Source organism: Oncorhynchus masou, chromosome 19, assembly GCF_036934945.1.
Source record: "Oncorhynchus masou masou isolate Uvic2021 chromosome 19, UVic_Omas_1.1, whole genome shotgun sequence".
Taxonomy (NCBI): Eukaryota; Metazoa; Chordata; class Actinopteri; order Salmoniformes; family Salmonidae; genus Oncorhynchus; species Oncorhynchus masou.
Window position 1 is genome coordinate 8,358,394 of NC_088230.1, and position 22,566 is coordinate 8,380,959.

The window sequence follows — 22,566 nt, forward strand, 5'->3', positions numbered from 1 at the left end:
CAATCAATGACAGCCTGGACCTTAGCGGGATCCATCTTAATGCCCTCAGCGGAAATAACGGAACCGAGAAAAGGGACAGAGGAGGCATGAAAAGTGCACTTCTCAGCCTTCACATAAAGACAGTTCTCCAAAAGGCGCTGGAGGACGGGTCGCACGTGCTGAACATGAATCGGGAGAGACGGTGAAAAAATCAGGATATCGTCCATGTAAACGAAAACAAAAATGTTCAGCATGTCTCTCAGGACGTCGTTAACTAGTGCCTGAAAGACAGCTGGAGCGTTAACGAGGCCGAAAGGAAGAACCCGGTATTCAAAGTGCCCTATAACGGAGTGTTAAACGCCGTCTTCCACTCGTCCCCCTCCCTGATGCGCACGAGATGGTAGGCGTTAAGAAGGTCCAATTTGGTGAAAAACCTGGCTCCCTGCAGGATCTCGAAGGCTGAAGACATAAGAGGAAGCGGATAACGATTCTTAACTGTTATGTCATTCAGCCCTCGATAATCCACGCATGGGCGCAGGGACCCGTCCTTCTTCTGAACAAAAAAAAACCCCGCTCCGGCGGGAGAGGAGGAGGAGACTATGGTACCGGCGTCGAGCGATACAGACAAATAATCCTCGAGAGCCTTACGTTCGGGAGCCGACAGAGAGTATAATCTACCCCGGGGGGGAGTAGTTCCCGGAAGGAGATCAATACTACAGTCATACGACCGGTGTGGAGGGAGAGAAGTGGCCTTGGAACGACTGAACACCGTGCGCAGATCGTGATACTCCTCCGGCACCCCTGTCAAATCACCAGGCTCCTCCTGTGAAGAAGAGACAGAGGAAACAGGAGGGATAGCAGACATTAAACAGGTCACATGACAAGAAACATTCCAGGATTGGATAGTATTACTAGACCAATTAATAGAAGGGTTATGGCGCACTAGCCAGGGATGACCCAAAACAACAGGTGTAAAAGGTGAACGAAAAATTAAAAAAGAAATGGTTTCGCTATGATTACCAGAGACAGTGAGGGTTAAAGGCAGCGTCTCACGCTGAATCTTGGGGAGAGAACTACCATCTAAAGCGAACAAGGCCGTGGGATCCCTTAACTGTCTGAGAGGAATGTCATGTTCCCGAGCCCAGGTCTCGTCCATAAAACAGCCCTCCGCCCCAGAGTCTATCAAGGCACTGCAGGAAGCAGATGAACCGGTCCAGCAGAGATGGACCGGAAAGGTAGTGCAGGATCTTGAATGAGAGACCTGAGTAGTTGCGCTCACCAGTAGCCCTCCTCTTACTGATGAGCTCTGGCTTTTACTGGGCATGAGGTGACAAAATGACCAGCGGAGCCGCAGTAGAGACAGAGGCGGTTGGTGATTCTCCGTTCCTTCTCTTTGGCCGAGATGCGGATACCCCCAGCTGCATAGGCTCAGCATCCGAGCCGGCGGAGGAGGGTGGCAGTGATGTGGCAGGTGGCAGTGATGCGGAGAGGGGGCAACGGAGAACGCGCGCTCCTTTCCACGAGCTCGGCGACGAAGATCAAACCGTCGCTCTATGCGAATAGCGAGAGCTATTAAGGAGTCCAGGCTGGAAGGAACCTCCCGGGAGAGAATCTCATCCTTAACCTCGGCGAGGAGACCCTCCAGAAAACGAGCGAGCAAAGCCGGCTCGTTCCAGTCACTAGAGGCAGCGAGAGTGCGAAACTCAATAGAATAATCCGTTATGGATCGATTCCCCTGACATAGGGAAGACAGGGCCCTGGAAGCCTCCTCCCCAAAAACAGAACGGTCAAAAACCCGTATCATCTCCTCCTTAAAGTCCTGATACTGGTAAGGGATTTCACCCCCGTAGTGGACAAAAATGAATGGCAAGTTATTGGCATAGGACAAACCATGCACACATTGGCCAATACCACCCAAAGCGGCGTTGATTCATGCAAAGTTTACTTCTATTGCCATATGGGTATTGCCAGTTGTAACACTTCAAAAATCCAACAGGTGGCGATTGCACTCCACCATGGTTTTTCATATTGGTATTGGACTCCAAGTCAACATCCAAAAGCCAAATTTTGAAAAAACGAATTTTTTGAAAAAAACGTATCACCCCTTAAAAAAGTGCTTTCTGGACCGTTTTTCGAAATTCTTTCGCTTTTTTTGACAATTACACATGTATAAGAACTGTATGAAAATACTTTTGTCCAATTTTATTAACATAATTTTTTTAATTTTTTTACTTGCGCATATTGCATATGTTTTGTCCATTTGCAATATGATTTCATAGGAAGTCAGAAGTCAAAAGTCAAAAATTCTTAAATTTCATAAAAAACTTCACACACCCCTAAAAAGTGCTTTCTGGACCGTTTTTCGAAAAATTTTCGCATTTTGTGTCAGTTACACACGTATAAGAACTGTATCAACATACTTTAGTCATATTTTATTATCATAATTTTTTTTTTTTTTTACTTGCGCATATTGCATGTGTTTTGTCCATCTGCAATATGATTTCATAGGAAGTCAGAAGTCAAAAGTCAAAAATTATTAAATTTCATAAAAAACTTCACACACCCCTAAAAAAGTGCTTTCTGGACCGTTTTTCGAAATTTTTTCGAATTTTGTGTCAGTTACACACGTATAAGAACTGTATCAACATACTTTAGTCATATTTTATTATTATAATGTTTTTTTTTTTTTTTTTTGCTTGTGCATAAGGCATATGTTTTGTGGGGGCCAAATGTCATAAGAAATTTGACATGCTCAAAAATCCTTCAGAAATGCAAAATTGACTGGCCTGATGAACTCGGGATGGCCGGGCAGTGATTGTTGTTCCTTTCAATCACTCGTGGTGTTGATTTCATCATGTCCATTTGTTTATGTTTTCTCACTTTTGCAAAGTCACTGTGCATTTGCCATATGGTTAACTGGGCATTCACCATCACCAATTTGTCATGCCATAAAAATCATGCAGGAATGCCAAATTGACTGGCCCGATGAACTCGGGATGGCTGGGCAGTGATTCTGGTACCTCTCCATCGCTCGTTTGGGTTGATTTCAGAATGTCGCTTTTGGTGATGGTACCTCACCGCTTAAACATATTGCTAATGGACAAGAGTCACCTGCAAGTCACCGTCCATCAGTCAATTTGATATCATTCAAAGCTAACTATTGGAGGCACTGTCAGTCTCTACGCACCCCAATGATACGTCCCTCCATCCATGTTGTGTATCTGTGTGATTTAGTTTTCCTTTGAATTTTTATGGGAAAAATGACTGATTTACAGTTCATGGGGGTTGCCTAATCATATATATGAAGTTTTGGAAAGATCTGATATTTTTAACACCTCCAAACAGCCCATGAGACACCAATTATGGCACTTCCGGTTGGCACAGGAAGCTGTAACTCAACATACATCCTCATTGGGGTATTCCATTAAAGAATCCTGAGTTTTAAGTCTTTACCATTAAAACTGACTGATTTACACAGGGTTCAATGCACTATGTCCATCAAATTGCAGGCAGTGTATGGGTACACACTTTTAGGGCGATTTGGACCACTTCCGGTTGGTCCAGGAAGCTTAGAATCGACACAGGTAGACCTTATAGTGGTCTGATGGACTGGTACCAAAGACAGGTTCATACAACATTCATAACCCATATAGACTCCAGGTTGTATTTAGTGGAGCAGCCAATATATTCCTATGGGGAGAGAAGTCAATGAACACTGTTTTTATGTAAACACCTTCTTTTGACTGTGAAGGGTTAATGTCACACGGTCAAGGATAGGCTTGGACAGATCAGGAGGACCTTAGGAACAGTCCTGTGGTTGAATTGTCTTTCTAAACCTAACGGTTCCGCCGCTGTCACCCAAAATCAAATGACGTACTGGTGAAGGCTTCATATTGGGCCTATTTTTCTCATGGTCGCCGCGCTCAGACCGAGCGAGCTACGGTCAAGCGGGGCACCTCGTTGGACTCGGCATAGTCTGGACACTATGGTGATGCCATTGTTTGTGTTGATTTCAGAATGTCCATTTGGTCATGTTTTCTCACTTTTGCAAAGTCACTGTGCACTGTGCATTTGCCATATGGTTAACTGGGCAGTCACCATTTGTCATGCCATAAAAATCATGCAGGAATGCCAAATTGACTGGCCCGATGACATAGGGATGTCTGGGCAGTGATACTGGTACCTCTCCATCGCTCGTTTGGGTTGATTTCAGAATGTCGCTTTTGGTGATGGTAACTCACCGCTTAAACATATTGCAAATGTTCCTTACTTTTGCAAAGTCACAAAAAATTCTTGCAGGAATGCCAAATTGACTGGCCCGATGACCTCGGGATGGCTGGGCAGTGATACTGGTACCTCTCCATCGCTCGTTTGGGCTGATTTCAGAATGTCCATTTGGTGATTTTTCTCACTCTTTCAAAGTCACTGTGCATTTGCCATATGGTTAACTGGGCAGTCACCATCACCAATTTGTCATGCCATAAAAATCATGCAGGAATGCCAAATTGACTGACCCGATGACCTCAGGATGGCTGGGCAGTGATTTTGGTACCTCTCCATCGCTCGTTTGGGTTGATTTCAGAATGTCGCTTTTGGTGATGGTACCTCACTGTTAAAACATATTGCAAATGTTCCTTACTTTTGCAAAGTCACTGAAAATTTTTGCAGGAATGCCAAATTGACTGGCCCGATGAAGTCGGGATGGCTTGGCAGTGATTCTGGTACCTCTCCATCACTCGTTAGGGTTGATCCCAGAATGTCCATTTGGTGATTTTTCTCACTCTTTCAAAGTCACTGTGCATTTGCCATATGGTTAACTGGGCAGTCACCATCACCAATTTGTCATGCTATAAAAATCATGCAGGAATGCCAAATTGACTGGCCCGATGACCTCGGGATGGCTGGGCAGTGATACTGGTACCTCTCCATGGCTCGTTTGGGTTGATTTCAGAATGTCGCTTTTGGTGATGGTACCTCACTGTTAAAACATATTGCAAATGTTCCTTACTTTTGCAAAGTCACTGAAAATTTTTGCAGGAATGCCAAATTGACTGGCCCGATGAAGTCGGGATGGCTTGGCAGTGATTCTGGTACCTCTCCATCGCTCGTTAGGGTTGATTCCAGAATGTCCATTTGGTGATTTTTCTCACTCTTTCAAAGTCACTGTGCATTTGCCATATGGTTAACTGGGCAGTCACCATCACCAATTTGTCATGCTATAAAAATCATGCAGGAATGCCAAATTGACTGGCCCGATGACCTCGGGATGGCTGGGCAGTGATACTGGTACCTCTCCATGGCTCGTTTGGGTTGATTTCAGAATGTCGCTTTTGGTGATGGTACCTCACTGTTAAAACATATTGCAAATGTTCCTTACTTTTGCAAAGTCACTGAAAATTTTTGCAGGAATGCCAAATTGACTGGCCCGATGACCTCGGGATGGCTGGGCAGTGATACTGGTACCTCTCCATGGCTCGTTTGGGTTGATTTCAGAATGTCGCTTTTGGTGATGGTACCTCACTGTTAAAACATATTGCAAATGTTCCTTACTTTTGCAAAGTCACTGAAAATTTTTGCAGGAATGCCAAATTGACTGGCCCGATGACCTCAGGATGGCTGGGCAGTGATTTTGGTACCTCTCCATCGCTCGTTTGCGTTGATTTCAGAATGTCGCTTTTGGTGATGGTACCTCACTGTTAAAACATATTGCAAATGTTCCTTACTTTTGCAAAGTCACTGAAAATGTTTGCAGGAATGCCAAATTGACTGGCCCGATGACCTCGGGATGGCTGGGCAGTGATACTGGTACCTCTCCATCGTTCGTTAGGGTTGATTTCAGAATGTCGCTTTTGGTGATGGTACCTCACCGCTTAAACATATTGCTAATGGACAAGAGTCACCTGCAAGTCACCGTCCATCAGTCAATTTGATATCATTCAAAGCTAACTATTGGAGGCACTGTCAGTCTCTACGCACCCCAATGATACGTCCCTCCATCCATGTTGTGTATCTGTGTGATTTAGTTTTCCTTTTAATTTTTATGGGAAAAATGACTGATTTACAGTTCATGGGGGTTGCCTAATCATATATATGAAGTTTTGGAAAGATCTGATTTTTTAACCCCTCCAAACAGCCCATGAGACACCAATTATGGCACTTCCGGTTGGCACAGGAAGCTGTAACTCAACATACATCCTCATTGGGGTATTCCATTAGAGAATCCTGAGTTTTAAGTCTTTACCATGAAAACTGACTGATTTACACGGTTCAATGCACTATGTCCATCAAATTGCAGGCAGTGTATGGGTATACACTTTTAGGGCGATTTGGACCACTTCCGGTTGGTCCAGGAAGCTTAGAATCGACACAGGTAGACCTTATAGTGGTCTGATGGACTGGTACCAAAGACAGGTTCATACAACATTCATAACTCATATAGACTCCAGGTTGTATTTAGTGGAGCAGCCAATATATTCCTATGGGGAGAGAAGTCAATGAACACTGTTTTTATGTAAACATCTTCTTTTGACTGTGAAGGGTTAATGTCACACGGTCAAGGATAGGCTTGGACAGATCAGGAGGACCTTAGGAACAGTCCTGTGGTTGAATTGTCTTTCTAAACCTAACGGTTCCGCCGCTGTCACCCAAAATCAAATGACGTACTGGTGAAGGCTTCATATTGGGCCTATTTTTCTCATGGTCGCCGCGCTCAGACCGAGCGAGCTACGGTCAAGCGGGGCACCTCGTTGGACTCGGCACAGTCTGGACACTATGGTCATGCCATTGTTTGTGTTGATTTCAGAATGTCCATTTGGTCATGTTTTCTCACTTTTGCAAAGTCACTGTGCATTTGCCATATGGTTAACTGGGCAGTCACCATCACCAATTTGTCATGCCATAAAAATCATGCAGGAATGCCAAATTGACTGGCCCGATGACATAGGGATGTCTGGGCAGTGATACTGGTACCTCTCCATGGCTCGTTTGGGTTGATTTCAGAATGTCGCTTTTGGTGATGGTACCTCACTGTTAAAACATATTGCAAATGTTCCTTACTTTTGCAAAGTCACTGAAAATTTTTGCAGGAATGCCAAATTGACTGGCCCGATGACCTCGGGATGGCTGGGCAGTGATACTGGTACCTCTCCATGGCTCGTTTGGGTTGATTTCAGAATGTCGCTTTTGGTGATGGTACCTCACTGTTAAAACATATTGCAAATGTTCCTTACTTTTGCAAAGTCACTGAAAATTTTTGCAGGAATGCCAAATTGACTGGCCCGATGAAGTCGGGATGGCTTGGCAGTGATTCTGGTACCTCTCCATCGCTCGTTAGGGTTGATTCCAGAATGTCCATTTGGTGATTTTTCTCACTCTTTCAAAGTCACTGTGCAGTTGCCATATGGTTAACTGGGCAGTCACCATCACCAATATGTCATGCTATAAAAATCATGCAGGAATGCCAAATTGACTGGCCCGATGACCTCGGGATGGCTGGGCAGTGATACTGGTACCTCTCCATGGCTCGTTTGGGTTGATTTCAGAATGTCGCTTTTGGTGATGGTACTCACTGTTAAAACATATTGCAAATGTTCCTTACTTTTGCAAAGTCACTGAAAATTTTTGCAGGAATGCCAAATTGACTGGCCCGATGACCTCGGGATGGCTGGGCAGTGATACTGGTACCTCTCCATGGCTCGTTTGGGTTGATTTCAGAATGTCGCTTTTGGTGATGGTACCTCACCGCTTAAACATATTGCTAATGGACAAGAGTCACCTGCAAGTCACCGTCCATCAGTCAATTTGATATCATTCTGACACCAAACTGATACAAACTGACACCAAACCCACTTTTCCCAACTCATTTAGGAGCCAAGTATAACATACTTCAGAGCTGGCCCAAAATTCACAAGGCCTTCGGTACAAAACATTAAAAAACCATAAAACACATAGTTACTTTCTAGCTGCGGGGCCAGTTCGGACATTATGTGTAGTCCTATGTGAGGCGACCCCGAATCCCGAGTTTCGGCTCGATAGGTCATTTGGTGTCCGAGTAAAAGCCTAATTGGTGCTGAAAATCCACTTTTTTCCATGCCTTGCTACGGGGTCCTTGAATGAGCTATCGGACCGAGATGTTGGGTTCTGTCTCTATGGGCCGAGACGGTCACAATGTACCTAGTCTTGTGTCTCTGGGACATTTCTAAATGTCGCCATTTTCGTAATGGTCAAAATGAATTGAAGTCATTGCAAATGTTCGACGCTGTTTCTCGGTCCGAGAACCTCCTAGAGCGCCGTAACTCACCACGCACTATCTACCTGAGGTCTAGAACAGGATTCTAAAGTTTCGGAACTCTAGGTCTGACGGTTCTTTTTTAGCTCGAACAAAGCTAACTATTGGAGGCACTGTCAGTCTCTACACACCCCAATACGTCCCTCCATCCAAGTTGTGTATCTGTGTGATTTATTTTTCCTTTGAATTTTTATGGGAAAAATGACTGATTTACAGTTCATGGGGGTTGTCTAATCACACATATGAAGTTTTGGACAGATCTGATTTTTTTAACCCTTCCAAACAGCCCCTGAGACACCAATTATGGCACTTCCGGTTGGCACAGGAAGCTATAAATACACACATGTCTTGACTGACATAGAAACCTAGGGAATCCTGAGTTTTAAGTCTTTAAGTTGAGAATTGACTGATCTACACAGGGTTGAATAATGCAGAGGCCTCGGCACCTTTCGAGGTGATGTACATCCAAATACCTTTTGGGTCAATTTAACCACTTCCGGTTGCTCCAGGAAGCTTAGAATCGACACAGGTAGACCTCATAGTGGTCTGATGGAATGTCATAGAAGACAGGTTCATACAGCATTCATAACCCATAAAGACCCCAGGTTGTATTTAGGGGAGCAGGCAATGTATTCCTATGGGGAGAGAAGTCAATGCACACTGTTTTTTTGTAAACACCTTCTTTTAACTGTGAAAGGTTAATGCCACACAGTCAAGGTTAGGCTTGCACAGATCGGGAGGACCTTAGGAACAGTCCTGTGTTTGAATTGTCCTTCTAAACCTAACGGTTCCGCCGCTGTCACCCAAAATCCAATGACATTGTGGTGCAGGCATCATTGTGGGCCTATTTTTCTCATGGTCGCTGCGCTCAGACCGAGCGAGCTACGGTCAAGAGGGGCACCTCGTTGGACTCGGCACGGCCTTGGGATTATGTTTATGCCATTGCCTGCTCTCTGTGTCTTTAAACACCACGCTTTGTCACTCCATCCTTGCTGTGTGTGTGTGTGAGAGCTTTTCTTTGACATCTGTTGGGAAAAATGACTGATTTACAGTTCATGGGGGTTGTCTAATCACACATATGAAGTTTTGGACAGATCTGATTTTTTTAACCCTTCCAAACAGCCCCTGAGTCACCAATTATGGCACTTCCGGTTGGCACAGGAAGCTATAAATACACACATGTCTTGACTGACATAGAAACCTAGGGAATCCTGAGTTTTAAGTCTTTAAGTTGAGAATTGACTGATCTACACAGGGTTGAATAATGCAGAGGCCTCGGCACCTTTCGAGGTGATGTACATCCAAATACCTTTTGGGTCAATCTAACCACTTCCGGTTGCTCCAGGAAGCTTAGAATCGACACAGGTAGACCTCATAGTGGTCTGATGGAATGTCATAGAAGACAGGTTCATACAGCATTCATAACCCATATAGACTCCAGGTTGTATTTAGGGGAGCAGGCAATGTATTCCTATGGGGAGAGAAGTCAATGCACACTGTTTTTTTGTAAACACCTTCTTTTAACTGTGAAAGGTTAATGCCACACAGTCAAGGTTAGGCTTGCACAGATCGGGAGGACCTTAGGAACAGTCCTGTGTTTGAATTGTCCTTCTAAACCTAACGGTTCCGCCGCTGTCACCCAAAATCCAATGACATTGTGGTGCAGGCATCATTGTGGGCCTATTTTTCTCATGGTCGCTGTGCTCAGACCGAGCGAGCTACGGTCAAGAGGGGCACCTCGTTGGACTCGGCACGGCCTTGGGATTATGTTTATGCCATTGCCTGCTCTCTGTGTCTTTAAACACCACGCTTTGTCACTCCATCCTTGCTGTGTGTGTGTGTGAGAGCTTTTCTTTGACATCTGTTGGGAAAAATGACTGATTTACAGTTCATGGGGGTTGTCTAATCACACATATGAAGTTTTGGACAGATCTGATATTTTTAACCCCTCCAAACAGCCCATGAGACACCAATTATGGCACTTCCGGTTGGCACAGGAAGCTGTAACTCAACATACATCCTCATTGGGCTATTCCATTAGAGAATCCTGAGTTTTAAGTCTTTACCATGAAAACTGACTGATTTACACAGGGTTCAATGCACTATGTCCATCAAATTGCAGGCAGTGTATGGGTATACACTTTTAGGGCGATTTGAACCACTTCCGGTTGGTCCAGGAAGCTTAGAATCGACACAGGTAGACCTTATAGTGGTCTGATGGACTGGTACCAAAGACAGGTTCATACAACATTCATAACCCATATAGACTCCAGGTTGTATTTAGTGGAGCAGCCAATATATTCCTATGGGGAGAGAAGTCAATGAACACTGTTTTTATGTAAACACCTTCTTTTGACTGTGAAGGGTTAATGTCACACGGTCAAGGATAGGCTTGGACAGATCAAGAGGACCTTAGGAACAGTCCTGTGGTTGAATTGTCTTTCTAAACCTAACGGTTCCGCCGCTGTCACCCAAAATCAAATGACGTACTGGTGAAGGCTTCATATTGGGCCTATTTTTCTCATGGTCGCCGCGCTCAGACCGAGCGAGCTACGGTCAAGCGGGGCGCCTCGTTGGACTCGGCACAGTCTGGACACTATGGTCATGCCATTGTTTGTGTTGATTTCAGAATGTCCATTTGGTCATGTTTTCTCACTTTTGCAAAGTCACTGTGCATTTGCCATATGGTTAACTGGGCAGTCACCATCACCAATTTGTCATGCCATAAAAATCATGCAGGAATGCCAAATTGACTGGCCCGATGACCTCAGGATGGCTGGGCAGTGATTTTGGTACCTCTCCATCGCTCGTTTGGGTTGATTTCAGAATGTCGCTTTTGGTGATGGTACCTCACTGTTAAAACATATTGCAAATGTTCCTTACTTTTGCAAAGTCACTGAAAATTTTTGCAGGAATGCCAAATTGACTGGCCCGATGACCTCGGGATGGCTGGGCAGTGATACTGGTACCTCTCCATGGCTCATTTGGGTTGATTTCAGAATGTCGCTTTTGGTGATGGTACCTCACTGTTAAAACATATTGCAAATGTTCCTTACTTTTGCAAAGTCACTGAAAATTTGTGCAGGAATGCCAAATTGACTGGCCCGATGAACTCGGGATGGCTTGGCAGTGATTCTGGTACCTCTCCATCACTCGTTAGGGTTGATTTCAGAATGTCCATTTGGTCATGTTTTCTCACTTTTGCAAAGTCACTGTGCATTTGCCATATGGTTAACTGGGCAGTCACCATCACCAATTTGTCATGCCATAAAAATCATGCAGGAATGCCAAATTGACTGGCCCGATGACCTCGGGATGTCTGGGCAGTGATACTGGTACCTCTCCATCGCTCGTTTGGGTTGATTTCAGAATGTCGCTTTTGGTGATGGTACCTCACTGTTAAAACATATTGCAAATGTTCCTTACTTTTGCAAAGTCACTGAAAATTTGTGCAGGAATGCCAAATTGACTGGCCCGATGAAGTCGGGATGGCTTGGCAGTGATTCTGGTACCTCTCCATCACTCGTTAGGGTTGATTCCAGAATGTCCATTTGGTGATTTTTCTCACTCTTTCAAAGTCACTGTGCATTTGTCATATGGTTAACTGGGCAGTCACCATTACCAATTTGTCATGCCATAAAAATCATGCAGGAATGCCAAATTGACTGGCCCGATGACATAGGGATGTCTGGGCAGTGATACTGGTACCTCTCCATCGCTCGTTTGGGTTGATTTCAGAATGTCGCTTTTGGTGATGGTACCTCACCGCTTAAACATATTGCTAATGGACAAGAGTCACCTGCAAGTCACCGTCCATCAGTCAATTTGATATCATTCTGACACCAAACTGATACAAACTGACACCAAACCCACTTTTCCCAACTCATTTAGGAGCCAAGTATAACATACTTCAGAGCTGGCCCAAAATTCACAAGGCCTTCAGTACAAAACATTAAAAAACCATAAAACACATAGTTACTTTCTAGCTGCGGGGCCAGTTCGGACATTATGTGTAGTCCTATGTGAGGTGACCCCGAATCCCGAGTTTCGGCCCGATAGGTCATTTGGTGTCCGAGTAAAAGCCTAATTGGTGCTGAAAATCCACTTTTTTCAATGCCTTGCTACGGGGTCCTTGAATGAGCTATCGGACCGAGATGTTGGGTTCTGTCTCTATGGGCCGAGACGGTCACAATGCACCTAGTCTTGTGTCTCTGGGACATTTCTAAATGTCGCCATTTTTGTAATGGTCAAAATGAATTGAAGTCATTGCAAATGTTCGACGCTGTTTCTCGGTCCGAGAACATTCTAGAGCGCCGTAACTCACCACGCACTATCTACCTGAGGTCTAGAACAGGATTCTAAAGTTTCGAACTCTAGGTCTGACGGTTCTTTTTTAGCTCGAACAAAGCTAACTATTGGAGGCACTGTCAGTCTCTACACACCCCAATACGTCCCTCCATCCAAGTTGTGTATCTGTGTGATTTATTTTTCCTTTGAATTTTTATGGGAAAAATGACTGATTTACAGTTCATGGGGGTTGTCTAATCACACATATGAAGTTTTGGACAGATCTGATTTTTTTAACCCTTCCAAACAGCCCCTGAGTCACCAATTATGGCACTTCCGGTTGGCACAGGAAGCTATAAATACACACATGTCTTGACTGACATAGAAACCTAGGGAATCCTGAGTTTTAAGTCTTTAAGTTGAGAATTGACTGATCTACACAGGGTTGAATAATGCAGAGGCCTTGGCACCTTTCGAGGTGATGTACATCCAAATACCTTTTGGGTCAATTTAACCACTTCCGGTTGCTCCAGGAAGCTTAGAATCGACACAGGTAGACCTCATAGTGGTCTGATGGAATGTCATAGAAGACAGGTTCATACAGCATTCATAACCCATATAGACTCCAGGTTGTATTTAGGGGAGCAGGCAATGTATTCCTATGGGGAGAGAAGTCAATGCACACTGTTTTTTTGTAAACACCTTCTTTTAACTGTGAAAGGTTAATGCCACACAGTCAAGGTTAGGCTTGCACAGATCGGGAGGACCTTAGGAACAGTCCTGTGTTTGAATTGTCCTTCTAAACCTAACGGTTCCGCCGCTGTCACCCAAAATCCAATGACATTGTGGTGCAGGCATCATTGTGGGCCTATTTTTCTCATGGTCGCTGCGCTCAGACCGAGCGAGCTACGGTCAAGAGGGGCACCTCGTTGGACTCGGCACGGCCTTGGGATTATGTTTATGCCATTGCCTGCTCTCTGTGTCTTTAAACACCACGCTTTGTCACTCCATCCTTGCTGTGTGTGTGTGTGAGAGCTTTTCTTTGACATCTGTTGGGAAAAATGACTGATTTACAGTTCATGGGGGTTGTCTAATCACACATATGAAGTTTTGGACAGATCTGATTTTTTTAACCCTTCCAAACAGCCCCTGAGTCACCAATTATGGCACTTCCGGTTGGCACAGGAAGCTATAAATACACACATGTCTTGACTGACATAGAAACCTAGGGAATCCTGAGTTTTAAGTCTTTAAGTTGAGAATTGACTGATCTACACAGGGTTGAATAATGCAGAGGCCTTGGCATCTTTCGAGGTGATGTACATCCAAATACCTTTTGGGTCAATCTAACCACTTCCGGTTGCTCCAGGAAGCTTAGAATCGACACAGGTAGACCTCATAGTGGTCTGATGGAATGTCATAGAAGACAGGTTCATACAGCATTCATAACCCATAAAGACCCCAGGTTGTATTTAGGGGAGCAGGCAATGTATTCCTATGGGGAGAGAAGTCAATGCACACTGTTTTTATGTAAACACCTTCTTTTAACTGTGAAAGGTTAATGCCACACAGTCAAGGTTAGGCTTGCACAGATCGGGAGGACCTTAGGAACAGTCCTGTGTTTGAATTGTCCTTCTAAACCTAACGGTTCCGCCGCTGTCACCCAAAATCAAATGACATTGTGGTGCAGGCTTCATTGTGGGCCTATTTTTCTCATGGTCGCTGCGCTCAGACCGAGTGAGCTACGGTCAAGCGGGGCACCTCGTTGGACTCGGCCCTGCCTTGGGATTATGTTTATGCCATTGCCTGCTCTCTGTGTCTTTAAACACCACGCTTTGTCACTCCATCCTTGCTGTGTGTGTGTGTGTGAGAGCTTTTCTTTGACATCTGTTGGGAAAAATGACTGATTTACAGTTCATGGGGGTTGTCTAATCACACATATGAAGTTTTGGACAGATCTGATTTTTTTAACCCTTCCAAACAGCCCCTGAGACACCAATTATGGCACTTCCGGTTGGCACAGGAAGCTATAAATAAACTCATATCCTCATTGGGGTATGCCTTTACAGAATCCTGAGTTTTAAGTCTTTACGTTAAGAACTGAGTTATTTACGGAGGGTTTAGTGAGTGTGTGTTATTTCAGAAAATCATAGAAAATCACAGAAATGTCGCAGAGCTCCGCAGCACATTTTAAAAATACTCGTATGAACACCCTGCAACTGGATCTGTAACCGTTGAAAAAAAAAAAAACACCTATATCTGAACATCACGATCTGGTCAACGTACGATTTCTCGTAAATGACGATAGATAAATGGCCGATTTTTTTTTTATTGACACCGGAGGCTCCTTGACTTTGACGTGAAGTGAAAAAATCTTTTCTCTATTTTCATTTTGGACCTTTAATCCCAGAAATATGGCCATAACTCAAAAACCGTTGAGGCCTAGACGCCATCTTGTTCGGGGCCATCTTCCCATAATGCCAAACCTACGCTCACCAAGTTTCGGCTTCGAAATATTTTCGGTTTCCGAGATATGGCACGTCGTGATTCGGGATGTTTTGTCCAATAGCAATATGATTGCTTATGCCCTCTTGTGGGATATTTCGGCATTGCGCAAAAATGGGCTAAAATTTGTTTATTTTATTAAACGAAAACCGAATGTCCGACAAAGTTCATTTGATGACTTCCCGGTAGGTCTGGCCCTACCGCTCGGCCCGACGCCGTCCCCGAATTTCTAAAATGTTTTCGGACGTCTAGTAAGGGACCGTACAGTTCCAATAGGGACTTTCTCACTAACTATACGGTGATTGTCGAAATGTTCCCTTAAGGTATGTTAATACACTCAGCCCTCGCCTCCCAGATTGCCGTGCCCCACTCACGCGCCCGTCCGGTAAGGAGAGAAATGACGTAGGCGATGCGGGCTGTGCTCCTGGAGTAAGTGTTGGGCTGGAGAGAGAACACCACATCACACTGAGTGAGGAATGAGCGGCACTCAGTGGGCTCCCCAGAGTAACACGGCGGGTTATTGATCCTGGGCTCCGGAGACTCGGAAACCCTGGAAGTGGGCGGTGGGTCGAGGTGGAGTTGGTGAACCTGTCTTGTGAGGTCGGAGACTTGGACGGCCAGGGTCTCAACGGCATGTCGAGCAGCAGACAATTCCTCCTCGTGTCTGCCTAGCATCGCTCCCTGGATCTCGACGGCGGAGTGAAAAGGGTCCGGAGCCGCTGGGTCCATTCTTGGTCAGATTCTTCTGTTATGTACTTGAGTGAAGACCCAAAAGCGGTTTTAACAGAAACAGAGTTCTTTTAATGAAAAAACAGGAATGGCATAGATCCTCTTCCGACGTTGTCAATGGCACAATAGAATACCCGCAGAGAGGGTGACAAATGAAACATAAAGTCCCTCTGATGAATAGCTGGGTAGCGGCGACAGGCTGCAGGACGCTCTGGGTCGGTGCGGGTCACAGAGGAACGGTGGTAGCTGATCACACGTGGCATAGGATTAACTGGACACGGTGCAAACAAAAGATAGTTAGTAGAGTGCAGGATGCACCTGCCAGGCAGACTCCGACAGGATAGGACTAGGAGAAAGCAAACGAGACGATAGCTTGCTTCTGGCATGAGTAACACAAACGAGAATCTGACACCGAAAGTAGCAGGAACAGAGAGAGAAATAGAGACCTAATCAGAGGGAAAAAAGGGAACAGGTGGGGAAAGGGTGAATGAGCTAGTTAGGGGAGATGAGGAACAGCTGGAGAAGGAGAGAAAGAGAAGGTAACCTAATAAGACCAGCAGAGAGAGACAGAGTGAAGAGAAAGGACAGGAACAGACATAATAAGACATGACATTATGAATATGAAGTTGACACATTTTGAAAATTCCCTTTAATGTAGGGATCACCAACTAGATGCAGCTGCTGAATAATTTTTTTCTTGAGCGGATGATTCTGGTCCATAATTAAAAATCATTTATAGACTGCAAATTGATCGCAAGAAGCCCTAACAGATATAATATTTCACTAAAACATAATAATTTCAAACCTTGATTACATTTGTATATGATCACATGCATCTGTGTATTATGCGTGGGAATACTTGGGAAAAGATTTCCAAAAAATATGTATTTTGGAGCTGATTTCTGATGTTTTTACAGTCTTTTATGTCCATCAATGATTTTAGATTTTTCATAAAAATAGGAATTTTTGCTCAGAAAACTTGGGTATCCAAATAAAACCACCTGCGTGCCTCCAGTTGTGGAAATTTGCTTTAATGGTTGTTGTTTGTTTTAGTTTTTTAGTTTTTTTCTCTTGATTTTCAGGCCAAGCAGGCCATTTTGGAGATGGATGCTATGCGTAAGTATACATTTGATATTGATTGAAGCCACTTGTGACTATAATAAGATCATTACGTTCATGGGTGTTTATTTGAGTGTCTGTAACATTCCCTCTCCCCTGTCCTCTCCAGACCCCCCAGGTTTCCACTACAGTCCCGACAGGTACAAGAGGAGCCCCCAAATGAAGGAGGGCCCCTCCCCTCGACAGGTCCGCAGGAAGTCAGGTAAGGAACACAGGAAGTACAGGGACAGGACGAAGGTGCTGTAAATTATTTGGTGCTGATGCCAGTAGACTGGGCCAGTTTCTCTGCCTCTGACTGTCCTGTCCAATCTGTCTCTCCTCAGAGCCGCTGTCCAAGTTACTGAAGAACGCTAAACATGGTGCCAAGGAAGATGTCTCAAAGGTGAGCTTAACCCCACAATGCAGTCATTTACGTATATGAATGGTGACACAATGCTACAGTTAGAAACAGTGTTATATATCCATAATGGACTAAAGGTTTCAGCTAGTTTGAGGTGTTATTTGCAATGGTTCCTATAACACTCACCGAACTCTCACTCAAGGACACATTTAACACTCCCTGCCTTATCACTCTCTCTCTGTAGCGGACAAGTCTGGGCGCCACCCTGCTCTCCCCTGTGTCCCAGCTGGCTCTGGGCACTATTTGCCACAGCCGAAGCCTGGTCAACCAATCACAGAATTCCGTGGACCCAGGTGACCATTTTGACTATAGCGACAGGGAGGATGGGGAGGAGCCACATCAGCAGGACGCCGATGATGAGGATGACAGCAGCCTGGTGAGTCTCTCCTACCTACCCACAATGCACCAGTTTGACAATTTAACCTGTTGATACTCCCCATCCCGGATCCGGGATCGTGAATACAGCCTCAGAGGCTCATTAGCATAACGCAACGTTAATGATTTCTGAAAATCGCAAATGAAATGAAAATAATATGCCTGCTCTCAAGCTTAGCCTTTTCTTAACAACACTGTCATCTCAGATTTTCAATGTATGCTTTTGAACCATAGCAAATCAAGTATTTGTGTAAGAGTATTGCAAGCTAGCTTAGCATTTTGCGTAGCATTTAGCACGCAACATTTTCACAAAAACCAGATAACCAAATAAATAAAATCATTTACCTTTGAAGAGCTTCGGATGTTTTCAATGAGGAGACTCTCAGTTACATAGCAAATGTTCAGTTTTTTCCTGAAAGAATCTTTGTGTAGGAGAAATATCTCCGTTTTGTACATCACATTTGGCTACCGAAACGAACCGAAAATTCAGTCACCAAAACGTCAAACTTTTTCCGAATTAACTCCATAATATCGACCAAAACAAGGCAAACGTTGTTTAGAATCAATCCTCAAGGTTTTTTTCACATATCTCTTCATTGATATGCAGTTTGTGGGAGCCTGCTTTCCCCTCAGAATCGCATGGAAAAATACCAGCAGCTGAAAATGACGCACCAATTTCGACGGAGGACACCGGGCGGACACCTGGAAAATGTAGTCTCTTATGGTCAATCTTCCAATGATATGCCTACAAATACGTCACAATGCTGCAGACACCTTGGGGAAACGATAGATAGGGCAGGCTCATTTCTCTCGCATTCACAGCCATATAAGGAGACAATGGAAAACAGAGCCTCAAAAATCCTGCTGATTTCCTGGTTGCCGTTTCATTTTGGTTTTGCCTGTAGCTCCCGTTCTAGGGCACCCACAGACAATATCTTTGCAGTTCTGGAAAATTCAGAGTGTTTTCTTTCCAAAGCTATCAATTATATGCAAAGTCGAGCATCTTTTTGTGACAAAATATCTTGTTTAAAACGGGAACGTTTTTCATCCAAAAATGAAATTGTGCCCCCAGAGTTTCAATAGGTTAACCTCTTATCAGATATGCCTGATTTGATTTCCATCCCTAAATTGAAGTCAAATCAAATTTATTTATATAGCCCTTCGTACATCAGCTGATATCTCAAAGTGCTGTATAGAAACCCAGCCTAAAACCCCAAACAGCAAGCAATGCAGGTGTAGAAGCACGGTGGCTAGGAAAAACTCCCTAGAAAAGCCAAAACCTAGGAAGAAACCTAGAGAAGAACCAGGCTGTGAGGGGGTAAAAAAAGCATAGATTAATTTTTCTGCATTATTTTTGGAATGAGATTTTTGCAATGTTACGTAGATGGAAAAAAGCTGTCCTTGAAACAGTCTTGATATGTTCGTCAAAAGAGAGATCAGGGTCCAGAGTAACACTGAGGTCCTTCACAGTTTTATTTGAGACGACTGTACAACCATTAAGATTAATTGTCAGAAGATCAACAGAAGATCTCTTTGTTTCTTGGGACCGGGAACAAGCATCTCTGTTTTGTCAGAGTTTAAAAGTAGAAAGTTTGCAGCCATCCACTTCCTTATGTCTGTAACACAGGCTCCTCCCGAGGGCAACTTTGGGGCTTCGACATGTTTCATTTTAATTTACAGCTGTGTGTCATCCGCGTAGCAGTGAAAGTTAACATTATGTTTTCGAATGACATCCCCAAGAGGTAAAATATATAGTGCAAACACCAAAATGTACAGTTGATTTGTCAGAGGTCAAACCATTCACAGAGACAAACTGATATCTTTCTGACAGATAAGATCTAAACCAGGCCAGAACTTGTCCGGGTAGACCAATTTGGGTTTCCAATCTCTCCAAAAGAATCTGGTTATCGATGGTATCAAAAGCAGCACTAATGTCTAGGAGCACGAGGACAGATGCAGAGCCTCTGGGGTCTAAAACCAGACTGAAGCATTTTGTATACATTGTTTGTCTTCAGGATGGCAGTGAGTTGTTGCTCAACAGCTTTTTCCAGAATAATTGAGAGGAATGGAAGATTCGATATAGGCCGATAGATTTCAAGGTCAAGGTTTGGCTTTATCAAGAGAGGCTTTATTACTGCCACTTTTAGTGAGTTTGGTACACATCCGGTGGATAGAGAGCCATTCATTATATTCAACATAGGAGGGCCAAGCACAGGAAGCAGCTCTTTCAGTAGTTTAGTGGGAATAGGGTCCAGTATGCAGCTTGAAGTACCATGATTATTTTCATCATTGTGTCAAGAGATATAGTACTAAAACACTTGAGTGTCTCTCTTGATCCTAGGTCCTGGCAGAGTTGTGCAGACTCAGGACAACTGAGCTTTGAAGGAATATGCAGATTTAAAGAGGAGTTCGTAATTTGCTTTCTAATAATCATGATCTTTTCCTCAAAGAAGTTCATGAATTTATTACTGCTAAAGTGAAAGCCATCATCACTTGGGAATGCTGCTTTATAGTTAGCTTTGTATCAAAAATACATTTTGGATTGTTCATATTTTCCTCAATTATATTAAAAAATTGATGATCGAGCAGCAGTAAGGGCGTTTCGATACTGCACGGTACTGTCCTTCCAAGCTAGTCGGAAGACTTCCAGTTTGGTGTGGTGCCATTTCCGTTGCAATTTTCTGGAAGCTTGCTTCAGAGCTCAGGTATTTTCTGTATACCAGGGAGCTTTTATTTTTTGTAATTTTTTTTCTTCAGTTAATTAAGAACAAATTGTTATTTTCAATGACGGCCTAGGAACAGTGGGTTAACTGCCTGTTCAGGGGCAGAACAACAGATTTGTACCTTGTCAGCTCGGGGATTCAAACTTGCAACCTCTTGATTACTAGTCCAACGCTCTAACCACTAGGCTACCCTGCCGCCCCAGCTAGTTTCTTATGAGAAATATTTTTAGTTTTTAGGGGTGCAACTGCATCCAGGGTATTGCGCAAGGTTAAATTGAGTTCCTCAGTTAGGTGGTTAGCTGATTTTTGTCCTCTGATGTCCTTGGGTAGGCATAGGGAGTCTGGAAGGGTATCAAGGAATCTTTGTGTTTTCTTTGAATTTACTGTATAGCACAACTTTTGATGCTCCTTGGTTGGGGTCTGAGCAGATTATTTGTTGCAATTGCAAACGTTATAAAATGGTGGTCCGATAGTCCAGGATTATGAGGAAAAACATTAAGATCCACAACATTTATTCCATGGGACCAAACTAGGTCCAGGGTATTACTGTGACAGTGAGTAGGTCCAGAGACATGTTGGACAAAACCCACTGAGTCGATGATGGCTCCGAAAGCCTTTTGGAGTGTGTCTGTGGACTTTTCCATGTGAATATTAAAGTCACCAATAATGTGAATATTATCTGCTATGACTACAAGATCCGATAGGAATTCAGGAAACTCAATGAGTAACGCTGTATATGGCCCAGAAGGCCTGTAGCTATAAAACGTGATTGAGTAGGCTGCAGAGATTTCATGACTAGAAGCTCAAAAGACGAAAATGTAATTAAAAAAATAATAATAATTGAAATTTGCTATCTTAAATGTTAGCAACACCTCCGCCTTTGTGGGATGCACGGGGGATATGGTCACCAGTGTAACCAGGAGGTGAGGCCTCATTTAACACAGTAAATTCATCAGGCTTAAACCATGTTTCAGTCAGGCCAATCACATCAAAATATGATCAGTGATTAGTTCATTAACTATAACTGCCTTTGAAGTAAGGGATCTAACATTAAGTAGATGTGAGGTATTGAGATGTGAGATGAGATGTGAGGTATCCCGATTTCTTTCAAAATTGGCAGGAATGGTGGAGGTCTTTATCCTCGTAAGATTGCTAAGGCAAACACCGTCATGTTTAGTTTTGCCCAACCCAGGTCAAGGCACAGACACTGTCTCAATGGGGATAGCTGAGCTGACTACACTGAATGTGCTAGTGGCAGACTCCACTAAGCTGGCAGGCTGGCTAACAGCCTGCTGCCTGGACTGCACCCTATTTCATTGTGGAGCTAGAGGAGTTAGAACGCTGTCTATGTTGGTAGATGAGATGAGAGCACCCCTCCAGCTAGGATGGAGTCCGTCACTCCTCAGCAGGCCAGGCTTGGTCCTGTTTGTGGGTGAGTCCCAGAAAGAGGGCCAATTATCTACAAATTATATCTTTTGGGAGAGGCAGAAAACAGTTTTCAACCAGCAATTGAGTTGTGAGACTCTGCTGTAGAGCTCATCACTCCCCCTAACTGGGAGGAGGCCAGAGACAATTACTCGATGCCGACACATCTTTCTAGCTGATTTACACGCTGAAGCTATGTTGCGCTTGGTGGCCTCTGACTGTTTCATCCTAACATCGTTGGTGCCAACGTGGATAACAATATCTCTATATTCTCTACACTCCCCAGTTTTAGCTTTAGCCAACACCATCTTCAGATTAGCCTTAACGTCGGTAGCCCTGCCCCCGGTAAACAGTGTATGATTGCTGGATGATTCGTTTTAAGTCTAATACTGCGGGTAATGGAGTCGCCAATGACTCGGGTTTTCAATTTGTCAGAGCTAATGGTGGGAAGCTTCGGCGTCTCAGACCCCGTAACCCTAGCCCATTGCCCTAGCCCTTTTGCAGGTATAAAGGGATTAGATAGGTAAAGGTATGCTCATTACATGATTTTCTAACCATGTGTTGCAGGGTGGGGAAAAGAGTCTGCAAGTCCCAGGACAGTCGAGCAGGAAGAGGTTGAACCAACAGGCGTCTATAGACAGCAGCATCAACCAATGGAAGACCTTCAACATGAGCTTCTCACATCAACAGGTGACTGACCTTAACACTGTGATGAGAATGACTAGTAGGAATAATTG

General features: G+C 44.1%; 1 protein-coding gene across 1 annotated transcript in view; it reads left to right on the plus strand.

The window, feature by feature from the left end:
• The window catches only part of LOC135505755 (pleckstrin homology domain-containing family G member 1-like), a 168,449-nt gene that overhangs the window by 140,806 nt on the left and 5,077 nt on the right, over positions 1–22,566 (plus strand). Inside the window, exons 11-15 of the mRNA XM_064924855.1 lie at positions 16,870–16,903; positions 17,016–17,108; positions 17,230–17,288; positions 17,491–17,682; positions 22,397–22,519. Coding sequence (XP_064780927.1) covers positions 16,870–16,903; positions 17,016–17,108; positions 17,230–17,288; positions 17,491–17,682; positions 22,397–22,519 — 501 coding nt within the window. The remainder of the gene's footprint in view (positions 1–16,869; positions 16,904–17,015; positions 17,109–17,229; positions 17,289–17,490; positions 17,683–22,396; positions 22,520–22,566) is intronic.